Source organism: Larus michahellis, chromosome 13, assembly GCF_964199755.1.
Source record: "Larus michahellis chromosome 13, bLarMic1.1, whole genome shotgun sequence".
NCBI classification, from domain to species: Eukaryota; Metazoa; Chordata; class Aves; order Charadriiformes; family Laridae; genus Larus; species Larus michahellis.
This window is the reverse complement of record NC_133908.1, coordinates 879,259-901,335: the sequence shown is the minus strand read 5'-3', so window position 1 is coordinate 901,335 and position 22,077 is coordinate 879,259. Positions and strand designations below refer to the sequence as shown.

At 62.6% G+C, this 22,077-nt stretch overlaps 2 protein-coding genes across 8 annotated transcripts; both read left to right on the top strand.

Moving 5' to 3' along the window:
• Positions 1-2,522: 2,522 nt before the first annotated feature.
• Positions 2,523-10,112, top strand: LOC141750872 (protein DGCR6). Of its 7 annotated transcripts, none has more exons than XR_012589811.1 (6): positions 2,523-2,685; positions 2,776-2,936; positions 3,631-3,731; positions 7,202-7,342; positions 7,434-8,810; positions 9,228-10,112. XR_012589811.1 is itself a non-coding variant. In XM_074606774.1 (5 exons), the coding sequence occupies exons 1-5, from the start codon at positions 2,555-2,557 to the stop codon at positions 9,309-9,311; spliced, it is 618 nt and encodes a 205-aa protein (XP_074462875.1). In that variant the 5' UTR covers positions 2,523-2,554; the 3' UTR covers positions 9,312-10,112. The 7 variants fall into 7 exon arrangements, 5 of the variants coding, with proteins under 5 accessions (XP_074462875.1, XP_074462874.1, XP_074462878.1 ...); XR_012589810.1 differs by having other exon boundaries at positions 2,535-2,685; positions 2,776-2,948; XM_074606774.1 differs by lacking the exon at positions 7,434-8,810.
• Positions 10,113-13,654: 3,542 nt separating this feature from the next.
• SLC7A4 (solute carrier family 7 member 4) lies at positions 13,655-19,920 on the top strand. The gene is made up of 5 exons (XM_074606354.1): positions 13,655-13,786; positions 14,968-16,018; positions 16,128-16,804; positions 17,537-17,645; positions 18,169-19,920. Exons 2-5 carry the CDS (start codon positions 15,037-15,039, stop codon positions 18,360-18,362), a joined length of 1,962 nt encoding a protein of 653 aa, XP_074462455.1. The 5' UTR covers positions 13,655-13,786; positions 14,968-15,036; the 3' UTR covers positions 18,363-19,920.
• Positions 19,921-22,077: the final 2,157 nt, after the last annotated feature.

The window sequence follows — 22,077 nt, the reverse complement described above, 5'->3', positions numbered from 1 at the left end:
TCCTGGGGCATACGGAGCACGGGACACCCCTGGGTCACCTGTGCTCTCCAGCCCCGGTCCCCACCCGCGCCACCCACCTGCCTGGGGCGGCAGATTGACCCCAGTGGGAGCCCCAGCTGTGCTCCAGCTCACTCAACTTCTTCCCTCGACTTGGAGCCCCGGGATGCCCATGGCGCCCCGAGAGCCCAGCCAGAGCCCTGACCCCCAGCTCCACCTCCACCCACCGCCACAAGCTCTCCCTGAATCACCGCCGGCATCCCACCATGTCCCGGCCCAGCACAAAGGCAGCACAAGCCCTACACAAACCGGGGCCAGTGACCCTCGTGGTGTGCCCGCTGGCTCGGATGCCTGCACCGGCTCCCCAAAAAGCCCGGCCTTTCAGGCCCCAGCTGGTCAGCCTGCAGAAGGCAGCGCCCAGAGCCTGCTGGGCTAACGAGAAGCGCATGGGACCCACATCTGGTAACGATTGAGCGCGGAGCAGCGCCGGGAAGGGAGGAAGCGCAGATTTCCTGCAGCACAAAGGAAGGGAGAGGAATGTTCGCGGTGGAGCAGAGGCCCCAGCGTCCCCCCTCCCTCCACCGGCTCAGCCGCCATGCCTGCGCCAGGGGTGCAAAGGCACCCGATTGCGCCTCGCTCCTTTGCCGGCACCACCGGAGCTTGTCGCTGGGATCATGCTCCCCACTTCCCTGGCTGAGCCCCTCTTCTCCCCAGCTGCCCCCTTTCCCGCTCGCGGGGGTGCACGGCTCCCTCAGCCATGCCAGCCCTCCGACCCACGTGTGTGGTCTCTCCCCTCCAGCCTGGTGCTGCTCAGGGTCAAGGTCAAGACCCTGCTCAGGATCTGGGGTCAAGACAACCCTCCCCACACCCAGACACCACCGGGCTTCACCTCGAAACAGCCTCGGGAAGAGAGCAGAAGCCCCAGCGAGACGGGGAAGGGGGCAAGATCAAGGCAGGGTCTGCTCCGTGCTGTGATGGTGGGGATGTGACGCTTGGGTGGGGACAAGGCTGGCTGCGTTTAGGTCCTCACCGGCGCAGGCAGCCGTGTCGGGGCCAGGCAGCCCGCCTGGTCCTGCGCTGGTGCCGGGTGAAGTCTTGGCCCGTCCCTGTCCCCGAGCATCCGCGGCTGGCAAAGGGATTTCAGGTCGTGTTGCCGGGGGCACGCCTTGGGCCAGCAAACCCCCGAGTTCAGGTGACACCAGGGAAGGCCATTTAGCAAAACCTGCCATCGAACCTCCATGAGGGAGGCCGGCAAAGTGTCGCGGGTGCTTTTATCCTGGTCTTTCGTATCGCCCCAGCCGGAGCTGAGCAGCACAGCTAATAGCTTTTAATTAAAAGCCCCTGTTTTCCCTTCCCCAGCAGCTCAGCGGGCTGCAGCCAGCCGGGCTTCGCGCGGCCACGGCAGCTCCAGCGCGGCAAAAACCTCCTGGCGGTTCTAGAGGATGGGGTCGGGGTGTTCAAAATACGGAGCAGCCATTCCAGGGGGACATCGCTGCCGCCCTGGGGGCCGAGCAGGCAGGGGCCGGGCAGGGCAGAGGGACAGGGCAGGGTTAAAGCGCACAAGGCAGCGGTCTGAGCAGCCCGGAGGCAGAGGGATCTGCGCCCAAGCCCACCCAGAGCCTCTCCGGGTCTTGGGATTTGGGGATCCTTGCGTGGAAATCTGAGGCAACGACTCGGGGGGGGGGGGGTGCCGGGAAAGAGCAATTTATATTCGAGATTTTAGGGATGCCCCGTTTCCCTGGGGTTGCTCCGTGTTCTTCCCTAACATGGGCGCTTCTCTTGCCCTCCAGCAGGCAGCACGGCGTTGGTGAGCTTTGAAGTCATGTTGAAAGCGCTACTTTTCAGGCATTTTTTTAATATATATATTATTTTTTTTTTTAATGCATTTCATTCCGCTAATTCAAGCCAGGACCCTTCCCCCCCCCACCCCGTGCGTGCCGCTGACGTTGAACTTGCAGCTGGGCCCGCGCCGAGCGCTGATCTCATTAACCTGCCCCAAAACGAGCCCTCGCCATCCCAGCGGCGTGTTTGAAGTCGAAACGCGCTTAACGAACGCCGGGTGTTGGAAGGGACCCCACCACCATGGGCGCAGCGGGTGCCTCAATGGCGCGAGGGGCTCAGCCCCTCGCGCCATTGAGGCACCCGCTGCGCACACGCAAACGGGTGCCAGGGGACGGCGGGGCGGGAGCGCCGGTTCCTACCGCTGCCGCCCCTCCGGCACCGGGACCGGCGGAGGATGCTCGGGCCGGGCACGGAGCTGAGGCCCGCAGGGAGCGGAAGGGCGCGGCGGCAGCGGGGAGGGCCAATGAAGGGGCGGGGTGATGGAGGGGCGGGGCGATAGCGGGGAGGACCAATGAAAGGGCGGGGAGAGGGGCGGGGCGGGCCAATGAAGAGGCGGGGTGGTGGAGGGGCGGGGCGATAGCGGGGAGGGCCAATGAAGGGGCCGGATGACGGCGGGGAGGGCCAATGGCGGGGGCAGGGCGAGGGCGGTGTCGGGCGGGGCGGGGGCGCGCATGCGCAGGGCGGGACGGAACAGGGGCGCGCACCGGGCGGGGCCATGGAGCGGTTCGGGGCCGGCGGGGCCGGGAGCGGGGGGTACGAGGCGGCGGCGGAGCACCTCTCCCGGCAGCAGGAGCGACATTACCGGCTGCTGTCGGAGCTACAGGCGCTTGTGAAGGCGCTGCCCAGGTGACCGGAGGGCGGCGGCGGCGGCGGGGGGGGCGGGCGGTGCCGTGGCCCGTGGCGGGGCTGACCCGGTGCCGTTGCCGGTGGCGGCAGCCCCTGCCAGCAGCGCCTCTCCTACACGACGCTGAGCGACCTGGCGCTGGCGCTGCTGGACGGGACCGTGTTCGAGATCGTGCAGGGCCTGCTGGAGATCCAGCACCTCACCGAGAAGAACCTCTACAGCCAGCGCCTGCAGCTGCACAGCGAGCACCGCGGTCCGCGGGGGGGTACCGGAGCCGGGGGGGAGCCCCGGGAGGGGGCGGGCACCGGCGGGGGGGTCTCTGGGGGAGCAGGCACCGGGGGGCGGTGGGGGGCACTGAGGGTGGGAGCAGGCCCGGGACACCGCGGGGCGGGGGGGGGGCATTGGGGACCATCCCGGGGCACATGGCAGGGGCGGGGGGGGGGGGGGTGGCATTGGGGGAAGGCGGTGGAGACAGTGTGGGGCGGCCTGTGACACTGAGGGGGGAGCAGGTGTGGGGCACTGGGACCGGGGGGGGGGGCACTGGAAAGGGGGATGGGGGACAGCGGGGTCACTGCAGGGAGGTGGTGGGGATGCTGCAGGGGGGAGGGAGGCCCGGGGTCCCTGGGAGGTTGGCGGGGTGCGGGGGGCAGGTTGTGGGGACGCTGAGGGGAGGCGTGGGGCATCGGGGGAAGATGGTGGGGACAGTGGGGGGAGGCCCGGGACACTGAGGGGGAGCAGGTGTGGGGGCACTGGGCCAGGATGGGGTGGGGGGGGACGATGACAGTGAGGAGACTGCAGGGAGGTGGTGGGGACGCCGCAGGGGGGAGGGAGTCCTGGGGCCTCTGGGAGGTTGTGGGGGCGTCGGAGGGGGTGGCGGTGGGGGGACAGGTGGCGGGGTGACAGGGGACATGGCGGCGCCGTGCCCTGACCGTGGCCGTCGGTGGCAGGGCTGAAGCAGGAGCTGTTCCACCGGCACAAGGAGGCCCAGCAGTGCTGCCGCCCCCACAACCTGCCGCTCCTCCGCGCCGCCCAGCAGCGAGAGATGGAGGTGAGAGGAGGCCTGGCCGGGCACAGCCCCCCTGTCCCCTCCCCGGGGCTTGTGGGGGGGGGGTCACAGCCCCTTTGCTGCAGGAGCATCCTGGCATCTCGTCGTGTGTCTGTGCCCCTCGCAGCCTTGGGGGCCGTCAGCCGCCGTGTCTGGCCTTGCTGGCACAGCCCGAGGTTCCCCACCCCATCCTGGGGGGTCCCCTCCTTGCGCTCTGCCCTTTGTCCCCCCAAGAGCGGGGGGGAGTCCAGGCTCTTCCCATGGAGGGTAGCCGCCGTCCGGGTGCGATCTGGGAATCGTGGGAGTTCGGGAGCCCCCTCCAAGAGAGCGATGCTCTCCACAACGCTGTAACGAGTCTCTGTTATAAGTCGGGCTGAAGCCCGTGTATGGATGGAGAGCGAGTTGATAGAAAACGCGGAGAAGGTGTGCGAAACCTGCTGTTATGTTGTAGCAAGTAGTAAGCAGAGACTACTCCCAAAAAAAAGAGAGAAAAAAAAAAATCACATTTTACTTAGTAGCACTGGTAAGGAGGAGCTGCGTTGAGATAATCTAAGCACCGAAATAGTTTCTGTGAGCGTCCCCAGGCATTTGGAGAATGGCACTTCGGCACTAGCAGTCGGTTCTGTCCCAAAGGCCTTATCTCTACGTTGGTGATAAGATAGAGGCAGTTTTATAAGATAAAAGGAGATTGTGAGTAGCTAGTTGTATTAGTCGATGGAGTTCAAGCATGCAGGGGAAGCTCCTTGATCCGCGTGAGGCAAACAGCGAACTGTTCAAATACAGGCTCTTTCCTGACCTTTGCCTGTGACGAGCGCTGCGTCAGCGCTCCCCGTTGGATCTCGATGTTTCCCCGTCCCTCGTTTCCTATCGAGGTGACTAAAGCCAGGCTGGACCTCTGTGAGGGCTTCCCGTTACTTCTGTCTCGGAGTAACTTAGACTTGCAACGAGTAATTAGCTATGTTACCTATTTTAAAGCGTTTCCGATGTCGTCTTCGCTCGTTAAGCAGCCCATATGTATGTCACTTCTCCTTGTCTTACGTGATGTGCGACTTCTTCCTGCATCCTTCCACCTTCCCTCCGCCTCTCTTCTGTTTTCTTCTGCCGGGTGTTGCTGGAGTTACTTCCCCTTTTTACGCTCTGATGCTGAGCTGCAGAACGTTGCGGGAACAGATCGACCATCTCGGTAACAATTGGTGTGTGTCTAATGTCGGAGCTGCCCTCCGTGGCTAAAGGAAGCCCGGCTCCCGTGAGATAGCTTGGGATTGGGCTCCCGGGAGGGGTAAACCATATGGTTTTTAGATGTTTGGCTTCCTAGTGGAACCCATAGCTTTTAAAAAAAAAAAAAAAAAAAAAAAAAAAAAAAAAAAAAAAGCTTTGCACATCATACAGAGTCACCAGCCACCAGAGCTGAAGGAAAAACTTGTGTTTAAGCCTTGCTTTTCTCTGGGACTTTAGCACTTTTCTGTAGCCCAGAGTCAGGTGCCGGCCCTAAACGGTCTGGAAGCACTTTAAGTTTGGTGTTTTTTTTCAAATCCAGAGAACGTCACTCCTCCGGCACAGTAAGCGGAGGAGATGATGGTGTGGTGCCTCTTCCCTCCCCCGAGGCGGCCAGGAGGAACGGAAGTCTTTGGGGAACAAGGGATTTGAATCCTTCGTATCTTCCACAAAGAGCATCAACCTCTAGACTGAAGAATGCGTAAGGGCAGAGCTTGCTTAGGTTCGTTAGCATCCCATTGCGAAGGAGGCAGTTAGCCTCCCTGACCTGCCTTTTTATTGAGGCTTGTCTTGAATTTATTCACATTGATTCTAATCAGATGCTGCCCCGAGTGTTTTCTGCGGAGCAGCTGACGTATGGTAATCTTTTGGTGGATCACAGTCCTGCGTCCTCCTAAGAGCGCGTAGTTCTGCAAAGCTTTCCCGAACCCACGGACATAATTAAAAATGTGAGCTGCTAATTGACTGCCGTTCACGCAAGAAGGGTTACGTGAGATAGCTCCTGCTCCATACGAGTAATAATTGCTCTTGGTTTCGTTCAGACCTTTCGCGGATAGCCCCTGGCGTCTCCGTGCTGTGGACAAACCTCGACTCTTTTCCACATTGTTCGGGACCGAGACCTCTGTCATTCAGATTCCTGATTTTCCCCGGGACTCGTAGCAGCGGCTTTTGGCTCCCCTCTGGGATGGATCTGACCGGGTCTCGTAAACCACCAGTCCCCGGTGGAGGAAATCCCAGGCCTTGTGACTTCTCCCTGGCTGTCAGCGAGGATAACTCTCCCCCTGCGAATATTGCCAGCGAAACGCCAGCCCCTCTTTCCCTGCCTTACAAAGGGGCAGCGTTGCACAAGTGAAATGTTGGAACTTGTGCCGTTTGTGTCTTGGAGGAGGACGACCTTGCCTTTGTATTTAGATGGGATTCAATGTTTCCTGCCTTCCCCTGTGTCCTGCTGAGGTTGCCTTCCTTCGCCCTCCGCACACGCGTGGCTCTTTGTTTGAGCTGGGCTCCCCTCGTCCCCTGCCGTCCTCCTGCCCTCTCCTCCCCTCTCCGGCAGATCCTGGTAGGTTGAGGTTACCTCCAGAGCTGTGTCCCTTTCCGCAGCCAGCAGAGCACGCGAGTGTTCCCGGAGCGTGCCCACCGCTCCTGACGGAGCAAACGCTCGCTGTGCTCCATGTCTTCTTCGGAGGCCACGCAGAGGTTTCTCTGTTGAGCTTTAGGCAGGTGTTGGCGAGGCAGGAGGGGCTGCCTTCTCCTCAGGGCCCTTACAAAGTCCTCCTTCGGTAATGTTCTCCGTCTGCCAACGGTAGAGCCCCAGCACACCGTAGTCCCGAGCGAGACTTCAGCTTGCTGTTGTCGTTACAAAATAAACGGCCTTTCCGGTGGCAGAGTCAGGTTTTGGAGAAGTTCGGCTCCTGTGGTGAATAAACGGGGTCCGGGTGTGGTTTGCAGCTCCGGCTCTGTGTGTTGGCGTCCGAGGAACGTGGTGGCTTAGGGAGGCGTCCGAGCTGGCACCTTGGTGAGCTTCAGTGGCCCGCGTCACTCCTCCAGGTCTTTCCTCAGCCCTGTGAGGGGGATGCAATTCTTGGGACTGCCGACTCCTTTGGAGCCCGCGCTGCCGGAGTGCTCAGCCATAGCCGGCCGCTCAGAGGTTGGCTTGTCAGGAGGAGTCATTCGGATATTAATCTGTTGCCCGTGGTCTTTCCTGGCCTCCACACAGACAGAAAACAGGCCGGTCCCGGCGCCTTCCCTGCGCTGTTTTGAGTGGGAGCTCGCCACAAGGGGTGGCAAGCGGAGGAGGTGGGATCTGGGGCTGTGCTTGCCGCCTTCTGCTGTCCTTGGGACTCCTCGGAGCAGGAGGGCTTTCGGGATCCGGTCGCTCTTTGGTTTCAGTAAAAGACTTAGAGGTGAGAAAAAGATAGGAGGAAGGCAGATATTTCACTTTTTGTTTTTTTTCCTCTGCTGACTGTTCTCTTTTTCAGGCTGTGGAGCAACGAATCCGAGAGGAACAGCGGATGATGGACGAGAAGATAGTCTTGGAACTGGACCAAAAAGTGATAGACCAGCAGAGCACTCTGGAGAAGGCCGGGGTGTCGGGCTTCTACATCACCACCAACCCACAGGTCAGTGTTTAGGCAGCGAGTGTAAGAGCTGCCAATACTCTTGTGTTAATATCTTTATTTAAAAAAAAAAAAAAAATCTTAATGAATTCAGAATCGTTGGGTCAGAAAGAAGGATCCGTCCCTTGGCTCGTGAGCTGATGGGCAACGTGCCCCGGGCCGACCTTGTACCAGGTTCACGGCAAGGGAGCGGACGCCCAGTAGGCAGGACACCGTCCCCAGCTTTCCGCGATGTTTTTCCCACTGTGGAGGGAAGAACCGCTGTGCCAACAGCCGGCAGTCCTGTGACTCCGGAACGGGGCTGAATCATCCTAACATACGTGGCTGCGTAGGTTTATCGCTTTTGTACCTAGCTGAGCTGTACAGATTGCTTGCGAGAATTCTTTTTATTAAGCATCTTGTTAATTTGTGCGTGTGACTTCCTAGAGGCGATGATCTCAGACTGGGATTAGAAAATTGCTCTTGGTTTTCCCCCGGTGCATCTGCTCGTAAAACTTGGGAGCGATCGCCTGGGTTTTTCTCTGCTGTCTTAATGCCACTGCAGGAATGAGAAAATAAAACTTCCAAAGCCTCATTGTATTGCCGCCGAAGTTTGCAGGGAATGCGGAAACGGGCTGTTCTTAACTCTTGTTTTTTCCAGCTGATTGAATTTCACTGCGATAAAGACCCGCTAGCGAGAACAGACTGCTTCAGCTAACTTAGTTAAACTGGCGTTCCCTAAAACCCACACGATTCCTGGTTCTGTAGCCTTGAACAAGCCTCTTATTTTTTTTCCCCGTGTTGCTCTTCCTCCTCTGTATAATGAAAGCAGCTCTTTCTCTCCCGCCCCTGCCTTTTATGTTATTTCAGTACGTAATAACTCTTAACGGGGCTCCTGTTTGCTGGCGTTTGGTTATATTTGCCTTTCCGAGAGCTGGCAAACCGGACCCAGCCCTTGGCTTGGGTACCTGTGAATGCCACCATCGTCTAAGAAACGGCTGCTCGAATCTGTTCTCCGCGCGTTTCTTGTCAGCCGATGTATTTCCTCTCAGTCCATTGCATGAAATGCCAGCTTTACGCAGTCGATAGAAGAATCTTATTTTTGTAAAAAACATTCCTGTAATGTTAACGTCTGCAAGCCTGAGTCACAGAACGGCGTTCACTGAATTAGCTCCTCCACCGGGCCGGCTCTGGGCTGAACGGCTTGAGAGCTAAACGTAACTAAAGAACAAGCAGATGGCACGGAAACCAAGGGGCTGAGGGTGGTGATTGCAGGAGGTGGTGGTCTCCGCTGGGTTGCAGTCATGGAAAAGGGAGTTTTTGAAGGGGAATGAACTACTTAGAGGGAATTCGATGCGCCAGGACAGCGGTCTGTCGTGCTTAGAGGGCGCCCGAAGCGATGCCTGCTGGGCTGGAAGAGGATGGGGGCGATGAAGATGCCGCTGAAGGTTGCGGGGAGGGAGCTGTGCCCACCCAGAGACCCCGCTCCGGGGTGCGTGTCTGCGCCTGTGCGACGGGGACGCTGCGGCCCGGCTCCGGGGGCTGGGGGGGGGGGGGGGGGGGGGCTGCTCCGGAAGGGAAAAACCTGCGGAACCGGCTGGCCCTCGCCGCATTTATGGCTAAATCGCGGTCAAGAAGAACGAACCTTTCTGAATCCTTAATGAATCGTAAAGCCCTGGGATTCCTAAGGCGGCTGCAGTTTGCGTCGGGTCTCACGGTACCGCTGCCCTGCAGTTGATAGGAATGCGTACGCACGGTGAAGGCTTTGTGTTGTACTTGCGCGTCGTTTTTCTTCTGTTCCCTGAAGCTGAGCAGCTCCCGAGCGGGTGGTACCAACCAGTCCTTGCTGCTCCCGCGGCCGGGAACGGGGTCGTCTTATTCTTGCGAAAACGTCTCTCTTCCTTTGCAGGAGCTGACGCTACAGATGAATTTACTGGAGCTGATTCGGAAGTTGCAACAGAAGGAATCTGAGTCCGAAGAGGCTTTTTCCTGAACAAGGCCGATCTGCTGTTTACTTCCCAGTTTTCTTCTGACTTCCCTCTAAACTGTAGGCTGTTAACGCGTTTGCTTTACCTTGTGTCAGGAAAAGGCTCCAGGCCGTAGCGGGCAGAGCTGAGGCCCTTGGGTAACCTCCGAGCAGAGCCCCGGCGTGGGGGGCGGCTGGGGAGCCCGGGGGGGTGGGGGTGGGGGGGGGGCCGCCTCTCCGCTCCGTCGAGCGAGGAGGTGCCAGATGTGCGGCACATCTGGCTGCGACGACGGAGGCGTTCATCTGTGGCGACGAGCCGGGGGAGACCGGGCCAGGCAGCGAACCCAGGCCAGCCGTAGGTGGGGGCCGCCTGCGTTGAGGTGAAGCAAGCCGAGCAGCGGGATCTCCGCACTGCCGTCTCCTCTTCCCATCCGAGGAGGAGGAGGAGGAGGAGCAAGTCTTCTCTGGCAGGGAACGGGAGAGGTGAGCAGCCGGTGTGTCAAGAGAGGGAAGCAAAGTGAGCTCGCCTCGCCGGGGGAGGTGGTTGGCAGCCGGGGGGGAAAACGTCCGAGGTTTATCCACGAGAAGATGCTTCTGCACGCGTTGAGGCGGAAACGGCCTCCTCAACGGGGAGACCCTTCCCAGAGGGACCTCCAGGCAGATGTCGGCGTCGGCTTGATGAAAGGAGGATTTTGTCGCTGGGCTGTGACGTTCGCAGTGTGTCGTTGTCCCCCCCCTGCCCCGCTCGGCGGAGAAGGCTTGAGAGCTCTTGCTTTGGTACTTTAAACCAGTTTCCAAATGGAGAGAAATAAAATGCTCCGTCCTGCCTTCTGGGGCTGCGGGTTTCTCAATGCCAGCGGTTGCCATTGCGTTCGTCCCGTCCCCGCTTGACGAGTGCGGGGTTTGGGGGGCAGCAGATTAAAGCTGGGGGGGCGGGCAGGGGGGAACCTCGAGTGTTTCTGAGGCCTTTCGGGGCTGAGGCGATGGCCCCAAGGGCACGAGTCGCGTCCCTGGGACTCGGTGCACGGCAGGAGTCAGGGCACTTGCTGAAAATCCGGTGAAAGATGGTGCAAGGGCGAGTCTGTGAGCGGTTCCGCTCTTCACGGCTGAAGTTCAAGTGGGAGAAGCCATTGGGGGTGGCTCAGAGGCCTGGGCCCTCGTGTGTCGGGGGGGCTTTGATTACACCTGAGTCACTGCCCAGGGGTTTCCTGGCGTTCCCAGAGCAAGCCTGGCATTTGGGAGGCATCTCCTTCGCGTTACTGTTCGCTCTGGCCTGCGCCCTCCGCTCTTACTGCAGCCGTCCCTCGGAAGACGGGGTTTGCCGTTAATTAGCGAGGCTGGGGAATGGGTGGGTACCCCCCGCCCGAGGTGTTGGGACCCCTGATGCTCCCGTGAGAGCCCCGGGCTGAAGCCGGAGCCAGCCGGAGAAGCAGCCGAGGTACGGAACCCTGCGAACGTGCCGGAAGAGTTTGCGGGTGCCTTTTGGAAGGGAGGGGCGGTGGCGGAGGGGGTTGCCCACTGGCTGCGGGTGAACACACCGAAGATCGGCGGCTACAAGCGCCAAGGAGACTTCTGCAAGTTCAGGGCTGAGACACCCCCCCCCGCCTCCCGTTTCCATCACGGGCGGGTGTTTGCTTCCTGCGGGAGCCTGCTCCCGTGGGTCGGCAGCCGGAGACACGAGGTACCGCTCTTTGCGGTGTGTGTGTGGGGGGGGGTGTCTGCACCTTCTGGGTGACAATCCCCAGCTGGAAAGTGGGCTGAGGGGGGACCGGTGGGATCCCCCCCGAACCACCTTGAACTGTGTTACCTCTCGACCCTCGGCTGGGAGCCCTGCTAAAACGGTGAGGAGCAGAGTGGGCAACGTTCCCCTCCGGAGACACCTTCATCCTGCCCGTGAGGACGCCCCCCCCCCCCCCCCCCCCCGAACGCGGCAGTCTCCGGTGCTGACCGGGCGAAGGCATCCCTGTTCCTCTGTGTGTGGCCAGAGCTGTTAGCAAGGAAATTGCTTCCCAAGGTGAGGATGAGGAAGGCAGGGATGAAGGATGGGCCCTATGGCAGGGAAGGGGACTGACTGCCTGGGTGCTGGGGGTAGCGCCGCCTCCCAGGAGGAACCCCCCGCACACACACCTCCTTTGACACGAGTGCTCTTGGAGAAGCTCGGGGGCCGCTAACGCAGCGGGTCGGGGTTGCTGCCAGGGGGTTCAGCCCCCCCCTTCCCTGCCCTGCGCCGCCAAGAGCGGAGCCCACCTTGGTCCGGAGCTGATCCCTGCCACCCCCACCGGTGCTGGAGACAGCTGGTGCCGGGGACCGTGCGGAGCTGCTCCGGCACTGCCATGACAACGGCAGCTCTCGGGCTGCTCGGCTCCCACCATCTGGTGGGGGACGGCTCTGCCAGGCAGCCCATCCAAGCTGAAATTTTCCATGCCCGTGGTCAGGTTGTGCTTCAGGAGGGCTTTCCCCGCGGGGTGGAGGGCGGCGGGTGGGGGGCAGACGTGGTTCATCGGGGGAAAAGGTTCTCTTAGGGGAATAAAGCGCTGGGACAGCCCGCGATCAGGGACTATTCCAGCGTAGGAAAGCTTGCTCAGCGCACACACAAAGCGTTGTACCACGATGAGGATACACGGATACTTTTCCAAGCAAGTGCCTTTGTGTCACTAGAGGGTGACACCTTCCCCCCGCACTGGCTGGGCACGTCAGTTATTGCCGGTGGTGGCTGGGCTGGGGTCGGACCTGGTTCGAATGGTCCGAAGGAGCTGGAAGCGCCGCGAGGGATGACTGGATTTTGGCTGTCTGGGCTCCTTGGATCAGCCGCCTGGGCGTCCCCCGAGCTTGCGACCGCTGCCCCAGGAACCACCCTTTGGTGGCTTCAGCCACCCACGGAGCAGGACCTTGAGTTCCTGCCCGAGTCTCCTTGTGTGCCAGAAGCAACGTGGAGGGGGGATGCACCAGAGGATGGAGTTCCCCGTTCTGGTGGGAGGTGACGGACGGGAGCTGCAGCTCCGTGCCAGCCCTGTGTTCGCCCAGGAGCTGGAGGAAGGCAAATGGTGGGTGGTAGGAAGGGACAAGTCCTGTTTCCTGCTGCCTTTTTCCATACTTGGGCTGATGAGGAGGACAGCGAGGTCCCCTCCACATAAGAAGGTCGATTCAGTGGGGAAAAGGGTGGGAATTTATGCAGGTGGGAGCCCTTAGTGTTGCACGGTGGGCTCTCGGTTGACCGTTACCACTCAGGAGTGACATTTGGGCTGATGGGACCAGGGAAACACCAGCTTTAGTGCTCGGTAGCCATCAGAAAATCAAACGAGGCGTTAGGAAGGGAGCAGAGAAGAAAAAGAAAAATATTTTGCTGCTGTGAAGTCGCTGGTGCACCAGCACCCAAGCACAGGTCCCTTCGTCCCAAGAAGGGCGCAGCAGAGCTGGAACGGGCTCTGCAAAGGCGCTGGGGACACCAGAGGTGTGGGCCACCTTCCAGCCAAGCCGGACTCCTCTAGCTGGAAAGAAGGTGCCCAAGAGGAGACAGGGTAGCAATAAAACCGCAGGTGACATGGAGAGGGACTTCACTCCCTTCAAATACAAGAGCCGGGGTGTTCCGTGAAGCCTGTAAAAGGCAGGTTTCGGTGGAACGGGCGACTGCTCGGGAAGCTCCTGGCCACGGAAGGCTGGAGAAGCAGGTGGTTTACGTTGGCTCAAGAGGAGGTGAAGAGCTTCTGGAAAAGAAACGCCTTTCGCCTTAGAGATGGGGAGAGGCGAGTCCCCTTCACCAAAGCTGCGGATACTTGGAGCCGGGTGGAAGCGCCACGCGCTTTTGCTCAGGTTTTGCGCCCTTGCCCAGGCACCGGCTTTCTTCACTCCTGGAGGGGTGGGGGGACACGGGATCACGAGCAGGATGGGCCTGTTCGAGAGCCCCCCGTCCACTGCCGCCCCTCCAGCCGCCTTCTCCTTCCCCTCCGCTCCTCGGCGACAAACACCCGAGGGCGGAGGAGGTCCCGGTCCTCCGGGCGGCGGCTCCGGAGCGCAGCGGGGCAGAGGCGGACTCCTGCTCGGAAGAGCCAAGGAGAAGAGCAGGGGCTCAGCCCTCCCCTCCAGCCGGAACGACGGCCGAGCTCTGGGATAACTGCTCCATCCTCGGCTGGTCCCCTCCGGGGCGGCTGGCTCAGGCTGCAGCGCCCATCCCACCCCCCCGGGGCTGGTGTGTCCGTCCCGTCCCGCCCCCCCCACCCCGCAGCGACCTTCTCGCTGCGCGGCCAGAAATTTGCCAGCGCCGCTGGGGGGGGGAGCGCTCCCCCGTCGTCACCCCAACCTCCGCTCCCGGCTCCGCTGGGGCTGCCCCGGCAGCATCCCCTCCCCTGCAGCTCCCCCGCAGCCGCCGCCGCCCCGGGCCCCCGCCCTTCCGCCGGGCCGGGGAGGCGGAGCCGGGGCGGAGGCGGCGGCGGCGGCGGCGCGGAGCAGGTGGGGGTCGGGGCCGCTGCGGAGCCGCGCGGTGCCCCCGGGCCGCGGCCGCGCAGGTGAGCGGGACCCAGCGGGGCCGGGAGCGGGTGGGGGGTGACGACCCCCTCCTCGGACCCCTCTCCTCACCCCCCCCCCGGCCCGCACCCAGCCCGGGGTCCCCTCCCCCTCCCCCGGCATCCCCCCCGGCCCCGAGCGAGGGATGCTGGCTTGCCCAGCGGGCATCGAGCTCGCCATCCTGCCCGGCCGCGGCTGGTGGGTGCCTTGGGGTCGGGCACCCCAGCGCTGCCAGCCCCTCACAGGGGCTCCGGGGGCAGGTGGCGAGCAGGGCTGGGGGGGGCGGTGGTGGTGGTGGTGTGTGTGTGGGGGGGTGTCTCAGCCAGCACGGGTGGGTGCCAACAGGCCTGGTGTCCCCACGCTGTCGGCTTGCGGTGGCCTTTATGGGACCTTTTGTGCTCCGAGACAGAGGGACCCCGGGGACCGGGCTGCACCGAGCGGCGTGAGCCCTCTGAGCGGGAGCCGTGGCTCGGGGCTGCAGGGGGACACGTATCCTGGCAGGGGGAGGAGGGCGGCTGGAAGGGGAGAGCATCCCCAAAATCACAGACCGCCTGGCGGAGCAGCCCTGAAGCGGCACCCGAAGGTCCCCGGGGCTTTGTCCTCCTGCTCTCCCGGGTGGCAGCTGCCAGCCGGGGCCGGTCCTTGGGCATTGGATGTGTTTCCTGGTCTGGCCGGGGACGCCCACGTCCTCGCTGGAGCTGCTCTGGGCTTCCTGCTGCACGCCTCCGCACCACGCCGGGGCTGTCCCTGGGGAGGCAGCGAGATGCTGGGAGCAGGGAGAGGCTGCAACGGCCCCTTGGTGGGCTCCTGGCATACCACGGAAAAGGTCAGGGAGATGTTGGATCAGGTGGAGGGAAAGCAGGAAAGAAACCTTCAGTGGGGCCAGAGCAGCCTGGTTTGGGTTTTAACGCAGCTGCGTTTTCAAAAGAAAAGCCGGGGAGATGCTGCCCTGGGGGTGCTGTGGTTTCCCTCCCACCTGGCACACAAGCACGGGTCCCTGCGCGGGGTGGCTGGCTGTCCTGTGCCACCGCCCTGGAGGAGGACGCGCTCTGGTGGTGAGCCCCACGCCGGCTGAGGCGCGAGGGACACCTTGAATGTGCCCCGGTCGCTTTTGCACCCTGTACCCACCACCCAGTGCCTCCCTGCGGGAGGGGGTCCTCACACCTTCCCGCTCCTCTGCCAGGTCTCCAGGCAGGGGCTCGCCGCTGTGGACCCCTCGCCCTGCCGGAGGGCAGGGCCTGCTACCGCCAGGATGGCGAGATGGCTGCCTCGCTCCACCGACGTGACCCGCTTCTGCCAGAAACTCAACCGGGTGAAGACCTTGGAGGATGACATGATGGAGACATCCTTCAACAGATGCCTTTCCACCATCGACTTGACGCTGCTGGGCATCGGGGGCATGGTGGGCTCTGGGCTGTATGTCCTCACAGGCACCGTGGCCAAGGAGATCGCCGGCCCCGCCGTCATTGTCTCCTTCATCATCGCCGGCTTTGCCTCGCTCCTGGCCGCTCTCTGCTATGCCGAGTTTGGAGCCCGGGTACCCAAGACAGGCTCTGCCTACATGTTCACCTACGTGTCCGTGGGTGAGATCTGGGCCTTCCTCATCGGCTGGAACGTGCTGCTGGAGTACATGATCGGCGGAGCGGCAGTGGCCAGGGCCTGGAGTGGCTACCTGGACTCCATCTTCAACCACAAGATAAAGAACTTCACCGAGACCCACGTGGGCGCCTGGCAGGTGCCGTTCCTGGCCCGCTACCCTGACTTTCTGGCCGCCGCCATCCTGCTGGTAGCCACCGCCTTCATCTCCTTCGGGGCCAAAGTGTCCTCCTGGCTCAACCACGTCTTCTCAGCCATCAGCATGGGTGTCATCCTCTTCATTCTCATCATGGGCTTCATCCTCGCGCAGCCCAAGAACTGGAGTGCCCAAGAGGGTGGCTTCGCCCCATACGGGGTGTCGGGCATCATGGCTGGCACGGCCACCTGCTTCTACGCCTTCGTGGGCTTCGACGTCATCGCGGCCTCCAGCGAAGAGGCCAGGAACCCGCAGCGGGCTGTCCCCAGGGCCATCGCTTTCTCCTTGGGGCTGGCCACCGGGGCCTACATCCTGGTGTCGGTGGTGCTGACGCTGATGGTGCCCTGGCACACGCTGGACCCTGACTCTGCCCTGGCGGATGCGTTTTACAGGAGGGGCTACGCCTGGGCAGGGTTCCTGGTGGCCGCTGGCTCCATCTGCGGTGAGTACAGGCAGCGGCGGTGGGAGCTGCCCAGCCGGCTCGCGATGGGGGCTGGGAACCGGGGCAGTTTGGGTCTGACGTGGTCCTCCTTCTTCTGCCCGTCCCTCAGCAATGAACACGGTCCTGCTGAGCAACCTCTTCTCCCTGCCGCGCATCGTCTATGCCATGGCCGAGGACGGGCTCTTCTTCCAGGTCTTCTCCCAAGTTCATCCCCGCACGCAGGTGCCCGTTGTCGGCATCGTGGTCTTTGGGCTGCTCATGGCCCTGTTGGCCCTCGTCTTTGACCTAGAGGCCCTGGTGCAGTTCCTGTCCATCGGCACGCTGCTGGCCTACACTTTCGTGGCCGCGAGCATCATTGTCCTGCGCTTCCAGCAGCAGAAGGTGGATGCCCCTGCACCGGCGGCTGGTGGCCGGCCCAGCCCCGAGCCCCGTGAGGGTCCTTCCGCTGGTGACCTGAAGGAGTACGAGTCCTTCTCCGACAAGCTCCAGCTGGTGGACAGGGACAAGAGCAAAGAGCACCGGGAGCCGGGGCAGCTGAAAGCGGCTTTCGAGCCCTACCTGGAGTTCCTCAGCGACTTCTACCCGGGTGAGGTGGTCACGGTGGCCGTGGTGACCCTGATGGTGTCTGCCATCTGCCTCTGCTCCATCTTGGTGTTCGGCAACACCCACCTCCACCTGCCCACCTGGAGCTACTCCCTGCTGCTGGTCCTCTTCAGCCTGGGCTTCCTGCTCAGCCTGCTCCTCATCTGGGCGCACGAGCAGCAGCGCAGCACCCAGACCTTCCAGGTACGCAGGGGCCCAGGCGGGATCCGTCCCTCTGCCGAGCTCGGCGGGGTGGGAGCAGCTCTGCGGGACCCACGGGAGGCCCGTGTCACCCTGGTCTGGCGAAAGCAGCGCAGCCGCCGCCGGAGGAGGCGGGAGAGGGTGTCGGCAAGCACCGGGTGTGGGGAGGTGCCGGCGCCTGCCGTGTCACTCGCCCTGCGTGGTCCCCAGTCCCCGCCAGGGGACATCCCCGGCAGCTCCATGCCCATCCCGCAGGATTGCTCCTGCCCACCCTGGGCTCCCTTGTCTGCATCCCCACAGCCCCCCGCCTCCGGCTCCCCTCCTGACCGTCACCTCTCCGGTTTCCAGCCCGTCTGGGCCCCCGGCGTGGTGCAGCCGCCGCGCGGAGGGTGTCACCGGTGCTAACACCACCTCCCTGCTACGCCCTGTCCCGGCTTCTCCAGCGAGGACCACGTTGGCTCTGGATTGTCCTGGGACCTTGTTTGGTCCTTGTGACGGTGCCTCCAGGCTGTTTCCAGAGCCCGTGCCCACCCCGCCAGCCTGGCGAGCAGCTTGTCCCCAGCTCCTGGCCGTTGTTCCTTTTGGCTTCCTTTCCCCCCCGCCAAAAAAAAAAAGTAATTTTCAGAAAGCCCAGGGCGAAAATCACTTTGTCCCCCCCACGTTTACCGGTGCTGGCTTTTGTCTCTATGGTTTTAAGGGTGGTCTCGCCACCCTCCGGCTCTGTTTCTTCCGCAGATTCCCCTGGTACCCCTCTCCCCAGCGCTGAGCATCGTCCTCAATATCTACCTGATGCTGAAGCTCAGCTACATGACGTGGCTCCGCTTCGCCGTCTGGCTGCTCTTAGGTGAGTGTTCCCGCGCTGGCACGTGTCCCGGGAAGGCAATGGCTGCTCGGGGGAGAGGGGAACTGGGCCCGTCTCGGCACCAGCCGGCAACTTCGGCAGCTATTTTTTTTCCCTGGTTGATGGGTTTATAAAGCACATCGTGCCCCTTTCCGCTTCCGATTCCCCTTCGGAGATGCGAGCCGAGGTCTCCCAGCGTCTCCCTGACCCTCTCTGGTTCCCAGAGCGTTACGGTTTGTTCCTGTTGAGGTTTGGATCCTCCTTCAGGCTCTGGAGCAGAACCACCCCTTGCTCCCGAGGCGGCTCCCTGGGGCTTGAGGACCCCCCCCACAGCAAGGGCCTTCCCCTCCCCGGGGACCGTTTGCTCTTAAAACGCCACAGGATCCTTTTCCACCTGCAAGCAGCTGGTTTAAGACCCCCCCCCGGCTTCACCCCCAGTGCGGTGGCTTGTGCCACTCTGCCGGGATGCCGGCCGCGTCCCTGCCAGCCTCTGCTGGAGCGGCCGCTCTCCCTGTCCCCGCTGCAGGCCTGCTCGTGTACTTTGGCTACGGCATCTGGCACAGCAAGGAGAACCTGCGGGAGCCCCGGCCGCAGCGTGTCAGCGCCCGCTACGTGGTGTTCCCCAGCGGCAGCCTGGAGGAGAGGGTGCAGGCCGTCCAGCCCAGCCCCCAGCCCGCCGCCGGGCTGCCGGACACCGACACCGAAGACGGCAAGAGATGACGTGCCAGGGATGGGGGCACCTGGCTATGGGAGCATCTGACCCCCTCCCCATGGCGAGGCCAGGGACCCCCCTCCTCCTCCTCCCAGTCCCTTTGGCAGCGGAGCCGCCGGGGCTGCCCCAGCCTTGGGGCTCCACGGGGAGATGTGGAGGATGCTCGCCCTTCCCCACCAGCTCCCTACGGAGCGTGGCGGGGGGTGGGCTCCCTCCCTCCCTCCCCATCCCCAGCGCTCAGGAACTGGGTCTCAGCTCCCCCTCCCCCAGCCCAGTGCCTGCCCTGCTCACGGGGAGCCATCTCCTCCCCACCCTCCCCTGAGCACACCCCGGGGGCTGCGGAGAAAATCTCCTTTCTGCTGGCCCATCCAGGCAGCCGGGGCTGCAGAGGGTCCCTGGGGACCAGGACTGGTCCCTCCCGGTCCCTGGGGACCTTGGGAACTGGGACTGTGCTGCCCATCCTGGGTCTCATCCGCGTGGGGTCTTGCTGCAGCCCCATGGAGCACCCCCCCGCCAGCTGAGCCCATCTGCAGGGGCCAAACGCGTTTCCCCAGCGCCATCCCCGTCCCCGCGGCCGCCCTCCTAAAATGCCGGGGTGCGAGAAGCAGCTGGGGACATGAGACGGAGAAAGGAGGTGGCCGGAGCGAGCGGCTGGGCAGGGAGCTGGGGGAGCCAGCGTGGGCGGGCACGGCAGGAGCCCGATTTGCACGGCTGGAAGCCCGGCTGGAAAACCCTGCTGCGGTCCTGCCTGGCCTCTTGCCCCAGTGCCACGCTGGGCGTGAGCGCTCAGGACCCCGGGTTTGTTGCCTTGTCCCCGGAGGTTCCCCAGCATCATCTCCGGGCTGGGCTGCCTGCCGTTGGCTCCCCGCTTCCCCTGCACCCCCCAGCACAGCCTGCGCTGCCCCCCCCCACCCGCCATGGGGGGCTCAGCCCCCCCGTGATGCCCCTGGCAGGCTCTGGGCGGCTCGGGCCGGGCTGTGTGGGTGCTTTTCAGTGTTGTCCCCTCCCCGGCGAGCATCCCCGTGCTCTGGGGCTCGCCCTGGCTGCCGGGGTGTCCCTTGGGTGGCGGGGGGGGGTGTGTGTGTTTCCCAGCAGCGCTGCCGCAGCCACCCCTGCCTGTTTTGCCCATGGTCAGCCTGGAGTGGAAGGGAAGGGGGTTTAGCACGTTTTTGGAGGAAATATGCGGAAGGACCATCGAGCACGAGGTCGCCGAACTGCCAGGGCTCGCAGCAGGACACGCTGCAGCCGTGCTGGACGGGCAACATCAGCTGCATCCCGCGAGGAGCCGGGGACAGCGGGCGAGCTCGTCCCATCGCTTCTCGCTGGCCGGTCCCCGGGGGGGGGACCTAGAGGGGCCGCAGGGTCTCCGCAGGATGCTCCGGCTCCCTGGTGGCCCCCGCTGTCTGCCGGCGCTGCTCCGTGTCCCCTCGCCCCTGCACTGCTGCCGTCGCTGCCGCCGCCAGAGCGGCGCGTCCCCGCCATGCTGTGGCCCCGCTTGGCACCTCCGCGTAGTGGCTTGTGAGCAACGGGCCGACTCGGTCACCCTCATAAATACTGGTTCCGCGATGGCTCTGCTCCTTTGTGCCGCGTGTGTCCCCTCAGAGAGTCCGCCCGGGGAAGCTGCTCCCCCTTCCCACGCTCAGGAAAGCGCCCCCCCCCCCCGAAAAAAAAAAAAGCCGGGGGAAAGGGAGGGTTTGATGCTGAGCAGCGCCGGGACGAGCCGAATGGATGGGCGAGCAAATAATGGGAATTAAAGTGGGAGTCACTTGAGATAAGCCATGGATACTCCCAGCCTCGGTGCTGCCATTCACCGGCGAAGGTTCTTCCCCGGGATAACAAAGCCCTTCTTTATCACAAGACTATTCCAACGGGTGTCCGGGGAGGCAGATACAGACTTAACTCTCCTCATCAGCTGACAGCTTTTAAACTCTGCTGTAAATCCATTGTCAGCGGGGGGGGGAAAAGGTGAGTAGAAAGAACGGCAGTGACGTATCAGGAGCAAGAGAGCCCAGCACGGGGCTGGGGAAGAGCAGCAGAAGCGGCACCCGAGCAGGACAGGCTGGGGCCCGAAACGCTTCTCTCTCCTCTTTTGGAGGCAAAAAATCGATAGAAGTCGCATCGCGAAACGCTCTCGGCGGGGCCTGGGCTCTCGGTCGGCTTTTTAAACCACCGGAGACCTACGAGCTGTCGAACAAGCCTCGTAACCATCGATATTTAATCAATTTTTAAACCATGAATTTGTAAAAAAACGCGGAGAAATTAACTGCCGGGCTGCGCCGTAAAAATCAAGAGTGGCTATGGGGTACCCCCCCCCCAGCCCCTAGCCCCCAGCACCGGCCGGGGAGGGCCGGGATGCGGCTGGCAGGGAATTAGAGGATTTGAAGGTAATTAAGGGCAGTTGGGAGGCGAGCGTGCCCTCTCGAGCACACTCGGGGGTTTTCTTCTAAATAGGATTACAAAATTGGGGGGGGGGGGGTTCCTCCACGCCACACACCACCCTGTTTGCAGTAACGAGCCCCGCGCAGGCGCGGAACGCGTATTAATTGATTTTAAATTGTCCACCCATTAAGGCACGCACCCAAAAAAAACAAAAAAAAAGGGGAAGGTTCGTCAGCAGCCGTTGCCACCAAGGGAGCGCTCCCAGAATTAGTCGTTCCTGCAAATTGTTATCTGCTGGGGGGGGGGGGGGGATAAAATAAAATAAAATAAAATAAAATAAAATAAAATAAAATAAAATAAAATCCAACCTGAACGCCATCAGCGGTGCTTTAAGACGGCAGCCTGTCTCCCCGCGGGAGGAAAACCAGCGGTTCCCCCCACCTGTACCCCCGGAATTTAAACGCAACCCACCCCCATGCGCAGCTCACAGACCATCCCCCCACCTCCCCCACCCCCCCGCCACCGCCGTCCCCGTTCCACGGAGCGCGGGCAGGCAGCAGCCTTCCCTGCGGCGGCTGTCGCGCCGGTTGCCGTGGGAGTATCCTTCCCCAACTGAGTTTAAAAAAAAATAAAATAAAAATAATAATAATAATAAAAAAAAAAATATCGTTATTTTCTGGGACTGGTGGAAATGGTCTGCTCGGCCCAGCTGGCCTGCGAGCAATCAATCTAATTAAAACGCCCGGGTGCGGTATGTAGGTCAGGGGTGTAATGGCCGGTGCTGGGGCTGCGGGAGCCTGGAAGGGCTTTAGGGGCCACGGGGCACGAGCAGCTCCGGCACACGTGCTCCCGGCCGGGCTAAGAGGGTTAACGCGATTCCCGGATCGCAATCCCTCGCTTGACACCGTGCCGGGGAGCGGGCAGCCGCCAGGCCCGGCTGAGCCCCAGCAGCAAGGCTGCGGGACTGGGAGGACTGGAAGAGGAGGTACCTCTGGTTTGGGGCGGGTTCCCACGAGGCGGGTGCGAGGGGACAAGGAGAAACAGGAATTCAGAGGGGGAATAACGCGGGATTTGTACTAGGGAGAAAAACCTGATGCTAGGGATGCTAACCCACCAGCGGTTTCAACGGTAGAGCTACCGAATCAGGCTGCGTCCCTCCTCCCCCGGCCCCGAAGCGCAGCCCGGGGTCCCCCCAGCCCAGCCCTGGAGGTGACCACGCGGGACTGAGCCGACCGGGAGCTCAGAGGCTCCAGGAAACAGGCCGGGGGCTGTCGCCCACCCAGCCCCGGCGACACGAGCTGGGGGAGCCCCTGAAGCGCCAGGGAGGGGGGTGGGTGGGGGGGT

Excerpts from the sequence above, each read along its gene's own strand:
- LOC141750872 (XM_074606773.1), top strand. The coding sequence starts at position 2,555 with ATGGAGCGGTTCGGGGCCGGCGGGGCCGGGAGCGGGGGGTACGAGGCG. Across the intron at positions 2,949-3,630 it reads GCACCGCGGTCCGCGGGGGG|GGCTGAAGCAGGAGCTGTTC; the intron begins GTACCGGAGCCG and ends CGTCGGTGGCAG. Across the intron at positions 3,732-7,201 it reads CCCAGCAGCGAGAGATGGAG|GCTGTGGAGCAACGAATCCG; the intron begins GTGAGAGGAGGC and ends TCTCTTTTTCAG.
- SLC7A4 (XM_074606354.1), top strand. The coding sequence starts at position 15,037 with ATGGCGAGATGGCTGCCTCGCTCCACCGACGTGACCCGCTTCTGCCAG. Across the intron at positions 16,805-17,536 it reads GCAGCACCCAGACCTTCCAG|ATTCCCCTGGTACCCCTCTC; the intron begins GTACGCAGGGGC and ends TTTCTTCCGCAG. Across the intron at positions 17,646-18,168 it reads CGCCGTCTGGCTGCTCTTAG|GCCTGCTCGTGTACTTTGGC; the intron begins GTGAGTGTTCCC and ends TCCCCGCTGCAG.